Source organism: Scardinius erythrophthalmus, assembly GCF_964197995.2.
Source record: "Scardinius erythrophthalmus genome assembly, chromosome: 25".
Taxonomy (NCBI): Eukaryota; Metazoa; Chordata; class Actinopteri; order Cypriniformes; family Leuciscidae; genus Scardinius; species Scardinius erythrophthalmus.
The window spans coordinates 16,250,293-16,268,745 of NC_138245.1; the positions used below are offsets into that span (position 1 = coordinate 16,250,293).

General features: G+C 37.7%; 4 protein-coding genes across 6 annotated transcripts in view; 2 read left to right on the plus strand and 2 right to left on the minus strand.

Moving 5' to 3' along the window:
• arpc4l (actin related protein 2/3 complex, subunit 4, like) lies at positions 1-5,128 on the minus strand. Of its 2 annotated transcripts, none has more exons than XM_081357940.1 (7): positions 4,913-5,128; positions 3,767-3,866; positions 2,830-2,948; positions 2,626-2,737; positions 2,443-2,538; positions 1,568-1,738; positions 1-1,467 (listed from the first exon to the last, which is right to left on the minus strand). In XM_081357940.1, the coding sequence occupies exons 2-7, from the start codon at positions 3,767-3,769 to the stop codon at positions 1,462-1,464; spliced, it is 507 nt and encodes a 168-aa protein (XP_081214066.1). In that variant the 5' UTR covers positions 3,770-3,866; positions 4,913-5,128; the 3' UTR covers positions 1-1,461. The 2 variants fall into 2 exon arrangements, with proteins under 2 accessions (XP_081214066.1, XP_081214065.1); XM_081357939.1 differs by lacking the exon at positions 4,913-5,128 and adding an exon at positions 4,086-4,310.
• tada3l (transcriptional adaptor 3-like) lies at positions 4,141-11,259 on the plus strand. The gene is made up of 9 exons (XM_081357935.1): positions 4,141-4,523; positions 4,968-5,201; positions 5,286-5,536; positions 6,979-7,084; positions 7,715-7,847; positions 7,935-8,038; positions 8,147-8,247; positions 9,665-9,856; positions 10,157-11,259. Exons 2-9 carry the CDS (start codon positions 4,992-4,994, stop codon positions 10,347-10,349), a joined length of 1,290 nt encoding a protein of 429 aa, XP_081214061.1. The 5' UTR covers positions 4,141-4,523; positions 4,968-4,991; the 3' UTR covers positions 10,350-11,259.
• On the plus strand, positions 11,254-16,378 carry hmces (5-hydroxymethylcytosine binding, ES cell specific). Of its 2 annotated transcripts, none has more exons than XM_081357936.1 (6): positions 11,254-11,384; positions 12,390-12,599; positions 12,677-12,820; positions 13,580-13,887; positions 13,997-14,189; positions 15,583-16,378. In XM_081357936.1, exons 2-6 carry the CDS (start codon positions 12,411-12,413, stop codon positions 15,781-15,783), a joined length of 1,035 nt encoding a protein of 344 aa, XP_081214062.1. In that variant the 5' UTR covers positions 11,254-11,384; positions 12,390-12,410; the 3' UTR covers positions 15,784-16,378. The 2 variants fall into 2 exon arrangements, with proteins under 2 accessions (XP_081214062.1, XP_081214063.1); XM_081357937.1 differs by having other exon boundaries at positions 11,277-11,384; positions 12,410-12,599; positions 15,583-15,961.
• The window catches only part of rab7a (RAB7a, member RAS oncogene family), a 17,976-nt gene continuing 15,426 nt past the window's right edge, over positions 15,904-18,453 (minus strand). The window contains exon 6 of the mRNA XM_081357938.1: positions 15,904-17,272. Within this exon, the coding sequence (XP_081214064.1) occupies positions 17,177-17,272 (96 nt within the window). The 3' untranslated portion in view covers positions 15,904-17,176. The remainder of the gene's footprint in view (positions 17,273-18,453) is intronic.

The following is an 18,453-nucleotide window of genomic DNA, read 5'->3' on the forward strand; positions in this document are numbered from 1 at the left end:
TTTAGGATAAAAAATAATATATATTTCACTGCCTGTCCCCATTGAGAACAAAGGGCTGATGGCAGGTGTTGTAAATACAAATACCCATGATAACACTGGCCTTTCTGACTCAAGGTTTGCAAGGTGCCATCACACAATCACAATGCATTTAAAGCCTTGGCTATAATTAAAAAAAATGCACTTTTGTTCAATAAAAACAGCACAGCAGCAAAGAAAAAAAAGTAACGAAATGTTGGAGTGGCTTAGGATTGCTTGATTACTTTACTGTAGTCTAACAGTTATCTTTTAAAGGTTTCAATAAACAGTGAACCCTACTAACCACAAAATCATTCTCTGTGTACCATTCATTCAATTCATAAAGCCAGGCTGCTTTGTTTTATATTTCTTGCAAATCAATCTGATCGTGTTGTTATTGTGTCCTCACAAGAGCAATTAACATAATAACAAGCTATTATCACAGTCAGATTACAATTAATTGACTGGACAATCCATTGTTACCAATCTTTTCAAGTCATCACGCTCAAAATGATAGATCACAAAAGGACTTCTGTATTGATTTTTAAGCATTTGAGGATCAATATCCACTTCCGTACTCATTCTAGCTTTACGATTCTCATCAAAGCACAGAATGCATGAGTAACACAATTGACCTATCAATGTAATAACTTCGCTCAATACATGTCTCAGATGGCATTGTATAAGAAAAAAAGCCGATAAATAAGAACTAACAAAAACTGCAGAAAGATCAATTAACAGAAGTGGATTGAGAGCATAATCATAAGAGGAGTAATAACTACACCATAAAGTGCAATTTGAAAAAATGAGCAAGAAAAAGAAGTGAATGCAATTTAGAAATAAATCCAAAGAGGTACAGAAAGCACAATATATTTTTATTGAAATTTTGTTTGTTTTTACGCCGTTTTTTTTTTATAATTATCTTATTGGAGTTTTATATCTGTGCCAACATTTTTTCTTATTTTTTCCCCCTCATGATCTCTTTTAACATTAAATTGATTATTTTCTTTCTTTGTAACAAAAATTAAGCACATGAGTACATGTATATAAAAGACAACAGAAGAAAAAAAAAAAAATACAGTCCAACAACAAGATTCCTGTGCCCATCAATATTAATTACAGGTAATACTTTTAAGGACCTGCCTTGACTGTGTGTTTTCTTTTTTTTTCTAACATCAGAAAACGAGAGTTATAAATTCTTGACTAAATGTACAATTGTTAATATCCATGGGCACAAGGAGCACCTTGAACAGAAGGCAAAGGGGAATGCATATAGTGCTGCAGGACTGGCCAGTTGTTCCTGTAGATCTTCTTGCTTGGATGCTAACTAATAAACTCTTTTCCCTTTGCTCTTTGAGGAGATTTTAAAAACTTTGAATGTTTCTGTCCGCAGGAACCAAAGCAACACCAATCTCTGAAGGGTATTAGGAATGTAGACAAGCATCCTCAGAACTAGAACAGAAAAAATATATATATAAAAAGATTAAAAAATGACTTTCTGTTCTTCTAAATATGTCTGTTAAAAGATATACTTGCAACATCTCAAACATACGTTCTTGAGGAATTCCTCTGCGACAATTCGGGCCCGAGCGTTGACCGACAGCTTCATCTCGCTGATCTCTTTGTCGATCTCCTCCATGAAATGGATGACAAAGTCCACCAGCTTGTGTTTATACATCTGTTCTGTGTGGAAGTTGGTGATGAGGAAGCTGATGTCATAGCCCTGAAATGCACAAAAGAGGAAATCAGAAAACATGGTAATATCAGTTTACTTGCTTCACTTACACATTATTTAGCATTTCAAAAAATATTCCATGATTTACAAAAATAGCCTGATGTGAAGCTACATTATGCAGCATTTGCTCCAAAGTCCTACATGACTCCATCAAAAAGACTTGCATGATATGCGTGTTTGGTTTAAAGGGTAACTCTCGCCAAATTGCAACCAAGGCTATTTTTGATAACCTACCCGAGTCAAACAATCGTGTAAAAGTAGTCGACTACTTTTGACTGACAAAATTCCAGCCACCGGAAACACTAACTGATAAAGTGAGTCGTACAAAACCTTTTTTTAGTAAACTTTGTGTACACAAACAATGTTATCAGTCCTCGAGTTCATGTGTAGAGCCCCTGGTGATACTTCAAGCACAGTTTCATGTTGTGTCGAGCCTCCTTAGTGTTTTAAAAATAGCGATTTTGATGCTATCATTGTAGTGCCCCTAGCACTCCCATTCAAAAGGCATTTTGATCGAAAACGAAAATACGGTCAATCTTAAAAGTGGCGTTTCCATTCTAATTATGCTTTTACACGAATGTTTGACTCGGGTAGATTAACAAAAATAGCCTAGGTTGCAATTTGGCGAGAGTTACCCTTTAATAAATTGTATATTTCTGCATCCCTTGTTTGTTCTTCACAACAGATCGTACCTCAACAGGTTTCCTCCGCAGGATAAAGAAGTTCTCTGCTCGCATCATCATGAACCTCATAAATTTATGGCAGAGGATCTTCTCAATCTCATCGGCCTAAGAAGACCATGAATATCTTTAGAAGATGATGGCAAGAAAAAGACTTGCATCACTACATCTGTTTTCAGCGGTTCATCTTCATACCTGTTTGACAGCAATGCTGACTCTCACTGAGTTTATAGACCCCTCGACCAGGACCTTCTCCTTGTCATTGCGGCTTATGACCACCGGCTGCAACAGAAGCTCTTTGCTGCTCCTGTATTGAAAGACATACATTGCACACGTTTATCAGTTAAAAACACATCATATATAGAGGGAGGACGTGGGGTTTATGAGTGATTTCCTCACCTAACCTCCACCTCAGGCTTGTTGTGTCGCTCCACCACCTGAGAGGAGAAGTTCTCCAGACACAGGGCTGCTTGAAGAGTGGCGCGCACTGCATTCAGGTAGGGTCGCAATGTCGCCGTCTACATATAAAAAATGTCATATTTAATTAAAGTCTGCATGAAACGGAAGTTGTGATAGTCTTTTCCTCTCTACTTTCTTCTATATCTGAGTGGAACAGCAGGGCAAATGCTAAAAAAAAATGTCGGGCAGGACTTTATTTTGTCCATTGGAATAGATTGGATGGTTGTGGTTTGCTATTGCTTTGATATCATGTGATTGACAGGTTGTCCCGCCCTCGCGCCAGTAAACACGTCACCACAAGTGGGAGGGGAAGTTGTTTTGATTAAAGATTACGAGCGCACATTAATTAAAATAATAACAATAAATAACAATGATGCGCACGGATAAATCATTTAACAAATACTGAAATATTCCTCCAAAAAAAAAAAAAAAAGTCGGTATAATTTTAATTATTAACACAGAAATATGATTGTGGGTGGAAGAGCTGGTTTGGTCTTGGTCATTCCATTGAGCTCGAGTCAATCATTTAGTTGCTAGTGTCATTCATCTGCCTAAAATCACTTCTTAACAAGATTGGTTGGTCTGAATGAATTTAACACGTCATTTACTAAATATTGTATCTATACAGTGAAATGTGAGCAAAACGTGCATGTAATGTTTTGATTCTGCCAAAAAGAGGCTTTGCCTGCAAAATCACTGACGTTAGCCAGCTAGCATAAACCAAGACAGACTAACATCACTCGATCAAATAAACCAACAAAACACTGCTGTGATCGCTAGCAATTATTTTACGGGTATGCTGTTTATTAGGTCATTTGACTGCTAGCGGTATAATAAAAACAATCGAAGCAACTTTCTAGAAATGTAAATCTCTTACCATTTTATATGAGGTCTGTGGAGGAAGACGGAAGTCCGCACGCCACGCCTAGAGATGAGAAATCACGCCTCCATTGCGTTCTCACATTTCTGTAATATACCTATTAGAAGTGCAATAAGTTCAATTATCATGCGCTCATGATTTGAATGTATACGAGTGAATGGTGGATGATCAAATGCATTTTCATTCAAATACAAGTTGTTATAGTTTCTATTTTAAGAAACGGTGAAATTGAGCGAAAATGATAAAAACACCAAAACGCCCATGCGCATTTCACATCTATTCTTATATTTACGGTCGAGCCCAGTAGCAATCTTACCTTGATTCGCTTTTTCTTCCTTATATGGCAAATAACGCGACAGGTCAAATACATTACAGCCAAAGAGGCGTTTGTCTAAAAATATTACTGTGCTGAAATAAACATTATCTCTTTTGTGGTTTGAGACAGCATGTGAGTCTCTAGAAAGAAATAATCTTTATTTATACTGCTTGGACGCGCTTCAGTCAGGAATGTACCATTCCACACCCTGCGCTGTAATGTTGTGGACGTTAACTGTCAAGTTTGAGTATTTATCTGATCTTGAATGATGATTTTACATATGGTACACAAAACTGGTCTAGACGTGTTGATTAAATACACGTTGATCATACTAAATTACCTGTAATACACATAGAATTAAATAAAATTTAATCGGCGAATGTTCTCCCCCGTGCTGGGATAATGGTTTAGTCAGTAATGGATGCCCCTTTATCGGAGGTAAACAATTATATTTTATGAATAAATGTTTTGTACGAATTCAGGTTATCCTCCTGTTTTGACTTTCAGCATATTTTTTATTTTATTTTCGTTATAAGCTTTTCATTGTATGCAATGTGAATATTTATTGATAAATCTTACAATTGGTTCTCTGTGGTTTGAACAGCATGTAGTTGAATTAGCACGTAGCCGTTAGCTTACAGTGGCTGCTCATGATCTCACACTGCTCTCATGTATGTGGTGCTCAATATTACATAACAGTGTGAGAGAGAATACAGGGTTGCAATACGTGCAACATTGGCATTGTCACTAGCAACCATGCCTTTACAACATAAACAAAATCATTTACAGTCTTGTGTTCCTCATTAATAGTAAGGAATTATTCATACCCTTTTGGATACCTCGCACAACCCTGACTTTATTTGTAAAAAAAAAAAAATTCAGATATAGGTTCCTGTTAATGAGAAGATGAGTGAACTGAAGGACTGTCCCCCTCTGAAGTACTATGACTTCAAACCTGTGGACCATGTGAAAGTGTGTCCACGCTACACTGCAGTACTCAGCCGCTCAGAAGATGACGGCATTGGCATTGAAGAGCTGGACACGCTTCAGCTTGAGCTGGAAACACTCCTATCCTCTGCGAGCCGACGTCTTAGAGCGCTGGAAGAACAGAGACAGGTGAAAAGTAATGTTTTTCTATTTGTCTTTTCCCCACCTACTGCCCATGTCTAAAGTTGTTTATGTTTTTTTTCTCTGAAACAGATTCTTACAGACTGGCAGGACAAAAAAGGGGACAAAAGATTTCTGAAATTAGGGAAGGATCCAGATCTCGCAGCCTCTTCTCGCCATTCCAAGCCCAAAAAACAGAAGCTTGATGGAAAGGGAAGTCATGGTCCCGGACCTGGGCCTGGCAGACCGAAGTCTAAGAACATACAGACCAAGGTCCAGGACTTTGAATTTGAAGTGGACCCCCAAGATATACCCCGCAATCCTAAAAATGATGCTCCCAACAGGTTGGTTGATAGATTTAAGATACAGATCAGATTTTTGCTAACATAAACGCTAGGTATGAAATTAAATCAAATATCAATTCTTTCTCATTTCATGCTTTATTGATTTCAAAGGAGAAATATTAAGTTATCAGTATCCAGTTAAAGATTTTAATTTAATTATTTAAACACAAGCATGCAAGCCTGAACTTGAATTCAGGAAGGATGTATTAAATTGATCAAAAGAGACATTTATGATGTTTCAAAAAAAATTCTCTCCCAAATCAATGCTGTTCATTTGAACTTTTTATTAGGGATGCGCCAATATGACAATTTTGGTCAATATCGACCAATAATTCTGTATATTTGAAAGCTTAGAACTGATATATTCGCCAATAAATACAGGCAAACCAAAATTTATTCAGACACCTTCAACATTTCTCACATTATCACAGTTTATTCGCTATAGTTCAGAAAATGGTAATACAATATGACAACTCAGAGTTATCAAATCAGTTCACCGGTTTTGGCCATCCTTCTGTTAGACTGTCTCTCAAATGAATTAGGTTGAATAGCTGTCAGCTGTTAAATTTAAGTACACAATTAGATAATACCGATTTAGGTCGACCAATTACCAAGCAATGCTTGATTTTGTTCAGTCTGAGGTGTAAAAAGGTCACATTAGCAATTAAAGAAAAAACACTTAAGCAAAACTTGGTCAGGTCAAAGCGTCTGAATAATTTTTGGTCCCAAATTTTTATACATTTTAATGTATGAAGAATTTGTGGGTATAATATGTAACAATTTACTTTATTTTCGCTATCCTCACTTACATAAATTAACTATTGTGTCCTGCACCCACTTTATTATAAAGAACTATTGTGTCCTGCACTTCCTGCACAAAAATGATATCTGGTGTCTAAATAATTTTTGGTTTGACTGTATACTTCCGGATTTTTTATAATTATTGAAAGCCTGATAACAAAAACAAAAGACTCACCATTAAAATCCATGTCCCAAGCACATAATTATAATGTTCTCATGATAATTTTGTGTAGCCTATATGACAGACTTGTGCTGCATATATATATATATATTAAAGAAATATTAAAGACATAAACATTGTTAATTAGAAGCACAACTGTTATCAACATTGATAATAATAAGAAGTGTTTCTTGAGCATCAAATCAGCATATCAGAATGATTTCTGAAGGATCACGTGACGCTGAAGACTGGAGGAATGATGCTGAAAATTTTGCTTTTCCATCACAGGAATGAATTACATTTTAAAATATATTAAAATAGAAAAAAAGTTAATTTAAATTGTAATAACATTTCACAATATTACTGTTGTACTGTATTTTTGCTCAAATACATTTAGCCTTGTTGAGCATAAGAGATTCGTTCAAAATCATTTTTTTAAAAATCGTACCAAACAAGTGTTTTTTTTATGTGTGTAAAACAGATTCTGGGCCTCAGTGGAGCCTTACTGTGCAGACATCACGAATGAAGAGATCAGAGTTCTGGATGAGCTGCTCAAACCCCCTGAAGATGAAGCTGAGTACTACAAGGTAAAGATCTTTTAGAATCCAGTTCTTGCTCTGCATTATTGCTAGCCTGGTAATACCAAACTCTGCTACTTCGCTTTGCTTTGTAGACAGAGTCTGGCATGGCATAATAGAGAAGTGTTTTCTTTCTCGCGGGGGGTGCTTGTCTGAAGTTTAAAATCATTGGTTACCCGTAAGCCAATCACAAGACGTTTGGTTATGGCGTGTGTTATGCGCATGCTCAGCCGCATCTAACTTCCACTGTAAACACATGTATGATGCGAAAACAAAACCATCGAGCGAAATACCAGAGTGAACATGGCTGTGAACGACTTTTGCAGATTATATGAAGTAAATCTACGCATCCACAGTACAATCAGCATCTACGTCACGGCTCTCAGCCCGCCCTCTGTTTGTTGATTGGCCCGGCCGTCCGAAGGCCGCTGGAAAACTGAAAGATAGGCTGCTATCTCAGACTGACTACAGAAGCGAAATGAAATTGAGCGGAAGTAGGAAGTCTGACGTAGTCAGGCTACATTATTGCAGCTTTCTCTTTCTTTTCCTTCAGCCGATTCTGTATTCGGAGAATGTCTGTTAAATGGATTTTGTGTTGATTGTTCACTTCTGAGCCCTGACTGGTGTTTTTTCTTGCAGATCCCAGCTCTCGGAAAGCACTATTCCCAACGCTGGGCTCAAGAGGACCTGTTAGAGGAGCAAAGAGAGGGAGCCAGAGCCAATGACAAGAAAAAAAGCATAATGGGTCCTCTTTCTGAACTGGATGCTAAAGGTAACCATGTCATTAAAGATGTATCCTGATTCTGGTTGCATTTTTTGCATCTGTTTCTTTTATCCTTGACTATTCTGGTTTGTGTAGATGTAGACGCCCTACTGAAGAAATCAGAGACTCAGCATGAACCTCCTGACGACGGCTGTCCCTTTGGCCCTCTCACTCAGCGGCTTCTACAAGCGCTTGTTGAGGTCAGTGACTCATCATTTGCTAAGATAAGTCATTATATTGTGCAAGATTTGTTACAGCTCAGTTTATATCAGTGCTTTATTTCAGTTATATCCTTTTCATGCATGTAGGAAAACATCATATCTCCTATGGAGGATTCCCCTATTCCAGACATTCCAGGGAAGGATGATGGGGCCGGTACGTCACCTCGTAGCCAGGGTAAAGCCTTCAGGTAAATACAAAAAAAACATAAAATAATTTAAATAAATATAATTACTGTCACTTTTTATGCTATTTAATGTCTTTGCTAACTGACCCGAAACTTTTGAACAGTTGTATTAACACCTCTTGACTCTCGTTCTGACATTTTGTTGTTGTCTGTCGAATTGCATTTGAATACAAGAACACATCTTATGCAAACAGAAACATGTCCAATCGGGTGAACCAGTATAATTACATAGGGCCAGTTAAGATCGATTAGTTAAAGGACAAGTTCGGTATTTTACACTTAAAGCCCTGTTTACAGATCGTTTCTGATGAAATAGAACGGTTAAGATTAAAATTTGGACACATGCTGCTGTCCCGAGAATTTTAGGTTTCTTTCGCTTTCCCCAAAACCTCTAGAATGGCTGTATAGGTGCACTGGAACACTCCTTCCTAAAACACATTAAACTTTCGTTTACAAAGAGATGAAACTCACCGAGTGGTCAGAGGTGTTCACTGATATGCTCATACAAAAATCGCTGCAAAAGATGCTTTCCAACAGGTGTTTTACCATTCGTTGTAAAACTGTGGATCTATTTTTCCAAACGTCTCACACCCGTAGATTCTTCTGTTGAGAGCTTGAATAATAGACACTCCAGCCCAGTTGGTGGCGATAATGCACCTTTGCCAATTGCAAGCAAACCACTGGCATTTCATTGAATACACAGAAGAAGCAGAAGAAGAAGCGGCGGAGTAATACCGTACCTCACACAGCTCATCCAATACAAGTCAATGGAGTTGGACAAAAACTACGATAAAACCTGTTGGAAAGCATTTTTTGCAGCGATTTTTGTATGAGCATATCAGTGAACACCCCTGACCACTCAGTGAGTTTCATCTCTTTGTAAACGAAAGTTTAATGCGTTTTAGGAAGGATATGTTCGAGTGCACCTATGCAGCCATTGTGTAGGTGGGGGGAAAGCGAAAGAAACCTAAAATTCTCGGGACAGCAGCATATGTCAAAATTTTAATCTTAACCGTTCTATTTCATCAGAAACGATCTGTAAACAGGGCTTTAAGTGTAAAATACCGAACTTGTCCTTTAACTAGTTGTTCAGCCAACCAGTCATATTTTTTCATTGACTCATTTTACATAGAAACTGGTCATTCATTGATGGGAAAAAACTGTGAATTTGGGAATTGATCGAATGGTGAAGAGTGGACATGAACGTGATAACAAGATATTTAGCTATTGGTTAAGAATAAGATTATTCAATTGCTTCCATGGCCTGGGTGACATCATCCAAAACTGAAAGTTGTTTCAGAGGCAGAGAAAGCAATTACAGTTTGATGAAAGATTAAAAAAAAAAAAAAAGTTTTCTCTGTAATAATAACGTGCACAATATTTAAGTTCACTGAATATTTGCTCGTTCTGTTTTCCCCAGTGTGCCTCACACACGCTCTCTGGAGGCTCGTATAAGAGAGGAGCTGGTGTCTCAGGGGCTGCTGGACTCTGACGAGAGGCAAGGTGTCGGAGGAGAATCTGAAGACGAGGTGCTGGCTGAGCTGCAGAAAAGACAGGCTGAGCTCAAAGCTCTGACTGCCCACAACCGCTCACGCAAGCAGGAGCTGCTCAAGTGAGTCTCACCGAAAGAGCTTCAGATCCAGACCAAGACTGCCGTCAGCACAAGATGAAATCTGGCTCATGAAAATAAGCCCGTAATCTTTCAAAGAGTTAGAGGGAGCAGTCTGTTGTGACAAGTTGTGATTTTCTTTTAGTCAGATGACAACTGTATTGACGCAGCCAGCTGTGTATTTTGAGAATTTGAACTAGAAATATCTTGTGGTATTATTTTTCCCCGTCTGCATTGTGAAATACAAGGCTTAATGTGATTTTTCAGGAATGTCACATTTCTCTTTTCGTCCTGTTCATGCAGGTTGGCACGGGAAGAGATGCGAAAACAGGAGCTTCGACAGCGGGTCCGCGTGGCTGATAACGAGGTCATGGAGGCCTTCCGTCGCATCATGGCAGCCAGGCAAAAGAAACGCACTCCAACAAAAAAAGAGAAAGATCAGGCGTGGAAAGCTTTAAAAGAGAGAGAAAGTATTCTCAAACTCTTAGATGGATAAATATGACCGGCAGCTAAAAATGTGATGTGTTTTCATTCATATGTTTGTTGGCTATGGACACTTCATTCAGACAACTTGAAGAACACGTAAATGAACATTTAACATAATTGTTCGTTATACATGACTACTCTCTATCCAAAATAAGACCTGACATGGCTAGTTGTGATAAATACAGGTGTTTGACACTATGGGTTTCAAGTGCCACTGACTTGCCAGAAGTATGGCACCTTGAGTTTACCATTTATTTTTTGTCTTTCTGTACAGTTCCAAATGCAACTGATTACCAGAATGGTTTGATATTGTGATAGCGACAGTTCTCCCAAAAATCACATTCTGTCGTCATTTACTCACCCTCATGTCGTTCTAAACCTGTATAACTTTCTTTCCTCTTTGGAACATAAAGGAAGATATTTTGAAGAATGTTGTTAACCTAAACGTTTTGGTGACAATTTACTTTCACTGTATGGACATAAACGCTGAGACATTCCACATAAGAAATAAAGTCATACAGGTTTTGGGATGACATGAGGGTGAGTAAAAGATGACAGAATTGTCATTTTTGGTTGAACTATCTCTTTAAAGCTGTTGTCATAGTGTTGATAGTATTTTGTTACTACATTGGATAGAGAAAGAACTCGTTATTTTTGAGTTTTTATATGAGTAAAAGGAAATAAAGCTTGTATAAAGGTATTGTAATTGGAAATATCAGCGTTTGTAAATTCATGCTTATGTTGTCATTTATTTCAGTTCATGTTGAATTTAGTCGTATGTATCTGACATTTTATAAACTACTTCTAAACATTGCTGTTGCATGTATGTGTGTGTGTGTTTGAAAATAAAAACAAATGTTTTGTTAATTATTGGAGTCTACCGTTCGTATAACCGATTCTGTATGCAAAGCATTGATTTGAAGTGTTATGACCGGTTGTCCTGACAGAGGGCGCTATTTCGTGTTTACACACTTGTGAGCGTCCACATCGTTGCTCTTTCTGCTTTTACAATCTTTACCTCAAAATAAGGACTTCTTCTCGACTGGTGAGAATGTACTTTACCTTATGTTAGTAGTGTCTATTATTTGTAAATGCATCTGTATCGTGTTTGCCAGTTTATGAAGACAGCAAACTCTGGGTGTACAGAAACCGTTGCATGTAACTAACGTTAGCAGTCTAACAGTTAGCCGAATCACATATAAAAAAGCTTTGAGGTGAAGTATTGATGTAAAATTAAACAGTGTGCAACCGTTTAAGGATTTAAAGTACGCGTAAAATGAGCTAACGGTGATGTTACTGCAGTTTGAACGGCCTGACAGCTAACGTTAACGTTACTGCTTCACGAACGAATCGTTCTTGTGAGTCGGATCTTAAATGAAATGGTTGAACCATGAGTTGAACCTTTTTTTTTTCCTTTTTTTTTTTACAGTCTGTTTACTGAAGTATGTAACGTTACGAGCGGTTGTCGATTCAGTAATTGAACCGAGAACATATTTGCCCGATTTGTAATGAGCCGCGAATCATTGGGTGAGCTAATAGTAACTGATTTTTAGAAGAGAAGTAAGGAACTTTTTCATAGCTAAGTCAAGAGACGATTCCCTTCCCTGGGACGTCAGAAACCGCGCGATGACGTTTGACGTCATTACGTAAAAGAAACCGTGAATAACTTTTTGCAACAGTTTTTTAGTAACGAACCAAACTAAACGAATAAAATAAAACACTGAGATAATAATAAACGAAAAATAGCGTATGTGTTGTGCGTTGTAAATTGATTATTATTGATGATTATTTTATCAGGTATTTTAAAACGAGTAAAAAGTAGGTTTTTCTGTGATGCCCATTCACATTTGTGGATATAACATTATATATATATATATATATATATATATATATATATATATATATATATATATATATATATATATATATATATATATAATCAAACTAAATATTTGTTTCTCGTTTCATCTTTTTATATGAGTTGCATTCATTTACTGTTTGTATTCTTTTTAACTAAGTAATGCCAAACACTACTGTTATTTTGTTTAAGGCATTGGTTAATATTGCCAGGATGTGCGGGAGAACGGCTTGCACTCTTGCGCCGGATGAGCTCAGTCGCGCCTCTCGGTATCGAGACCGAACAGGACAACGACACCGGCCCCGGTGGAAGGATGGAGACACCGACAAATACCGGCCCTCATACAACAAGAGTCCTCAGTCCTTCAGTCCTGTGCTGCTGTCCAACAGACACTTCAACAAGGCATGTCAATTTGTCAAAACATATACACACAACTTTTGTTGCTGAAGAATAACTCTTAAATAAACCACTTTCCATAGGATGCTCCTGTAGATGAGTGTGTGCTGGCAGCGATGCGCTGGGGTCTCGTCCCGGCATGGTTCAAAGAGAATGACCCCAATAAGATGCAGTACAACACCTCTAACTGTCGCAGTGAGAGCTTGCTAGAAAAGAAGTCTTATAAGGTACATTAGACATCCTTATTTATTCTATATTAGCAGTGAAGCCCCGCCCACAGTGAAATGTTATTGGTCCAAAATTCAACTCTGCATAATAGAGTGTAACAGTGATGTTCCTAAAGAAAAAATCTAATAGATTGTATCTATAGGATACCTGATTTTTAACAGTAACTTATAAACCATTTAATACAGAACTATTGTGAGCTACAATGTTGTTAAAGGGATAGTTCACCCAAAATGAAAAATGAAAATTACCCCAGGATTTACTCACCCTCAGTAATGATCATGTAATTGAGTCGGTCTCCCTATGCTCTTCTTTGTAACTTCTTTGTATATATGTAAATACTGTTAAAAAATGTTGAGGTCAGTAAGATTTTTCCTTTTTTTCTTTGAAATAAATTATTATTATTTAACAAGGACACATTCAATTTATCAAAAGTTACAGTAAAAACTTTTGTAATGTTACAAAAAGATTGCATCACAGGTATAGATTACATTTTACGATATATTACAACAGAAACAATTATTTTAAATTGTAATAATATTTCACAATATTACTGTTTTACTGGATTTTTGATCAAATAAATGCGGTCTTGGTGAGCAGAAGAAAAAATAGGAAAAATGTATGGGGAAAAATACTTCCAGAGCCAAGGCTTCTAAAAAAGTGGGAGAACACTGTCTGTTGCACTCTATTATGAAACATCAAATATCCTCTAATATGCTGTGGACAGACAAATGACTTGTTGCTGGAAATGTATTGTACAGGATCCTCTTTTGAAAGGCCAGCGCTGTGTCATTCTAGCCGACGGCTTCTATGAATGGAGGCGACTGGAGAAAGAGAAACAGCCTTTCTTCATATATTTCCCACAAAGCCAAGGAGGACAAGTGCCCAGTCCACAAAGCACACAGGAACCGAAGAGTGATCAAGATGACAGTGACTGGACCGGGTGGCGACTGCTGACAATAGCAGGGCTCTTTGACTCCTGGACTCCTCCTGGTGGTGGAGAAGTGCTGTACACTTACACTGTTATTACTGTAGACGCCTCTCCAAATCTACAAAGCATCCATGACAGGTTGAGAACATAAATATGATGACTCTTTTCACGTGACATCAAAACAGTGTCGTACCGCGCTTTATTGTAATGAGGGAAATTAACCTTGATTTAATGTGTTTTGTAACAGGATGCCGGCTTTGCTGGACGGAGAGGATGAAGTAAGACGGTGGTTGGACTTTGGAGAAGTGAAGTCACTGGAAGCCATGAAATTACTTCAGCCAAAGTCCTCTCTGACCTTTCACCCCGTCTCGTCACTGGTCAACAATTCCCGCAACAACTCCCCAGAGTGTCTGCGGCCTGTAGACCCCACGGTTAAGAAGGTGAATGTTTTTTTTGTTTGTTTTTTTTTAAACACTTTTTACACAAGTTTATTTAACCCTTAAATGCATGAATGTTTCACCAATCATTATTTCATATTCGGGTCTTTAGCGACCAGGATCTATATCTGACACGGATTAATCTCTACCTATGGCGATAATATAAAACTCTCCTGATATTAGAGTAACAATTACAGTAGAATAAAACAAAGCATATTTTGTTACCTTTCGGAGCTTGGAAGGGTTGAGTTTGAACAGATGTTTTACACCATCATCACTGTCCTTGTCAGAGCTCATTTTCCAATACATTCAGCATCTGGCTCATATTTGCGATCTTAAACATATACTTAAATCTATAATTTTCAACATCTTCAAAATTAATATTTAGATTGCAGACAGCTTCTTCACCATATCCACCATCAAGTGACAGTAACACTAATATTTGACTGCATTCAGTACTTACTCTGCAGTAAATCACTGAGCCATTTCAAGTTTTGCTGATGATACTTCCTATTCTTTTGTTTTCTGCCTGCGGTAACTATGAGTGAAACGTCACTTCATCATTGTCAACTTGTGGTATAAAGGTGAATTGCACTTATTCAGTCGTCAAAGATTCAGTTATTGTAGTGCAGAAAAAAATATACCACACTGTTACACACCTCGGGTCATTAGCGACCCTATACAATTTTTAAAATGAATGGGAAAACAGGCATTCTTTTATAGTTTTTAGCGCAATTTGCCCCCGGAAATTGCGCTTGTTAACTCATGATTTCTGTTCTGTGCGTCTGTGCGCACCAATCTTGCACTTCTATCTACTCCTCAACCAGACCACCTAGAGACTTCGGGTTTTCGGCATTATGTTAAGGAAGGTCTAATCTCGGGAACGCACAAAAAAAATCCAGGAAAAGATTTACTATCTCTTAGTGTTGTGATCCCATGAGGTGAGAAAATTGCGCTAAAACACTCACCGAGTTTTTATTACTTGTTTTTTTCTGGTTAAATTGTTTATAATAAATTGATTGAGCAATACTGAGAAGGTTGATGTCTAACTTAAAAAAAATTAATGACGTCCCAGGTCACTAAAGACCCAAGGTATGCGTTGGTTAATTTATCCTCTAACTATAGCAAACAGTATACATACATAGTAAATTTTGTAAAAAGAAATCTGAAAAATCCCACCAGTGTCATTTCCACATCTCAAATGATGTAATAGGATTCAGTGATGGAAATCATATTTGTAACATTTTTGGAATTCAAAATGTTTTGTCCTAATGGACACTAATACACTTAATTTGACAAAATGACAGTGTCATTGGAGTTGTACTTATATGCATCATATCTTAATAGATATTCCTGTTGATTTAAATACTGACCTTCCACCTTCTGCCCTGTCTAGACCGTTCAACCAACAGCCAGCAGCAAAATGATGATGAGCTGGCTGAAAACTGCCTCGCCAACTAAGAGGAAGAATCCTGATGAAGAGTCTACAGCTAAAGGACCTGAAGGAAAACTTGCAGCAGAGAAGCAGACCAAGCCGACCGGGTCTCTCCAGCAATGGCTCCTGGGAACGGGTTCCAGCAAGAAACCAAAAACTTGAGAACAGAATTACAATGTATTTCCTTGCATACTGTAGAAGTCCCATCTCTTCAGAATGACCAAAGCTGACTAGTTTAAAGATTGAAAATGCCTAAAATGTCCATTAAGACAGATAAGCATTCATTGTGTAGATGTTCCTTTTTTATTATGACAGAAATAAACATTCACATTTAATAGTTGATTTGTGGACACATTTAATTTGTTCATTTCAAATAGTTCCAGTTGATATCACTTCTCCAAAACAAAAACTCAGTGCACAACACATTTATTCAACAACTTAATTTTATTTCCATTATTACTTTCAAATACATTTATCTTGAACAATGTATATGCTGTGCATTTTGTTTCATTGATGGTCATGAACAATTCAGTTTTTCCCCAATGTTGTCTAGTTATGTTTATTTGTATATAATGCAACAAAGATAATAATAATTACAATAATAATGAACAGACAGGAAAAGATCTGAGTGATACTGAGCACTTAAATTCTCTACCATCCTGAGCTACTGGTAGAGTTCAGGCAAGATATGAAATGAAAAAAAAAAATGTTCATGGCAGACTCGCGGCGATTCTTTCATGCTGACATGAGGATTGACAATAAAAAAAAAAAGATACAGAGAAATACTAATTGTCATAATAGTATGAATTGCAGATAATTTAAATGTAATATCTAAATTTCCCATCACTTGGTTGGGAATTCATGTTTTCGTTTTCCATTTTGAGGACAGCTATTGGGCGTACGCTGGATTAATTGCAGTTCTCAGATGTAACAGTGGGGGCAGTGTTAGACCTCCAGTGCTACGGGACCTCGCCAACTGAGGAGCGTTTTCGGGTTCACGACTTTGAGAGGAAAATGTTGCATGCTTTATGCCAGGCCACCATTTTATTTCAAGCAGAATGATGAAGAACATGGCGGGTAGTTCTGGTTCCAACATACGGCTTCAATGCTCTGATCCTCCACCCATCCCCCCATCTTTCAGCGTTCACATCACACATTTTTTCAATTGCACTGCGGGATGAGATCATATAAAAAGTCTCAAGAGCCATTCAAGTGTTGAGAAGACTTTTTATGTGGGCGAGGTGATGATTCTGCACAACCGGTGTGAGGTGTCGGGATTCGTGTACGGAAATGGGTGTCAGATTGAGCCTCTGGAGCATATGTGAGTGTGTGTGTTTGTGTTGTGTCTAAGGCTGTGAATGCGAACTGTGTATGAGAGGAAGTCTGCTCGTCTACAAAGGCCAGTGATTATATTGAGTAAAGGGAGGGAAAGAGGGGGAGGGAGGGGTGAAAAAGAACGCGAGAGAGAGAAAGAGAGAGAGAGGGAGAGAGAGGGAGTGAGGCAGAGACGAGGCCAGAGAGGCTGAGCGTGAAACGTTGCGCCCCCTGGAGGTCCTCAGCAGCTACAAGTCTCTGCCGATGGCTTGGCTCTATCGTTCCGGTCTAGTTTAATTGGCTCCGGAAACTCGTTGTATAACTCCACTTCGGTTTCCTACAAAAATAAAAAAGAGGGGTACAGTTAACCACAAAGTATACTTCAGTTTTGACATCAACTCTTTAGTCCCGTTCACACAAAGGACGATAATTATATTTGCGTCCAGACCAAGCGACAACATTCTAATCTGAAAAATGAAGCCTACCCGGAAGTGCGAAAAACTGCAATACATCGAAAATCCGCTAGAGGGAGGTCCCAAAAGGGAGCAAATGTCCATAGACCCCATGTTAAAATGTCCGTTTTCACAGCATAAATTCATGTTTTTACAGGTTGGTCCCATGGACTTTTATTGTATTTTTCGATAGCTTCCGAGTGCCTGACAACTGTGAGGGGGGTGATTTTTTTTCTAACTCGTTAGTTTAGATCGTATTTAGATATAAAATGTATGACAAATAAGGGCGTGGTTAACTTTGATTGACAGCTTAGGCTGCGTCAAGGAGAATGACAACATAAGAAGCGCCATTTTTTAACACAGTTGAAAGATAATACTACTGTTTCTGTATCATGAAATGTAGTTTTAAGAGTTTTTCAGGCGAGAATGTAGTTGTTTAAAGCTCAAATCTGTGGTTTGTTTAAAGATTTATGAAAATTTTATCCAGTTGTGAGATCCAGCGATGACCGGGCGCTCGGAGTTCATGTACCCCGCCTGGAACAGCCTTTCCTCGGCTAGTCGTTCTGACGTTTGCCGCTGACTCTGGCGTCTCTGTAGTGGTTAAACATGAGATATAATTCGTCTTGTGACTTGTCTATATCTAACGGGCGATTTTTGGTCTCGTGAATCTAGAATTTGTTCCCTGGGCAATCGTTTTGACTGTGGGGAAGTTTCATAACTTTATAAGCTATTTAACTTTACCGTTGTATGGTTAGACTAGAGCGCTGATGTTTGACTGAATTGTTTGCTTTATTTGTATAGCTTCTTATACCTTTTACTTATACTTTTATAATGGCTAATATTGATAAAACTGAAAATTAACAAAAAGAGACTGGGTTGAGTTTTGTCATTTTAAATTTTAATACAACGAAGATGATCTGTAATGTTGTTTACTGTAACATCTCTTGTTTAGTACAAATGCACATATTGCCTGGACCATATTAAAATGTTTAATATTTTTATATTATATTTAAAATAGGGCTGTCAAATTTAGCGCGTTAATAACGCGTTAACGCAAAATCATATT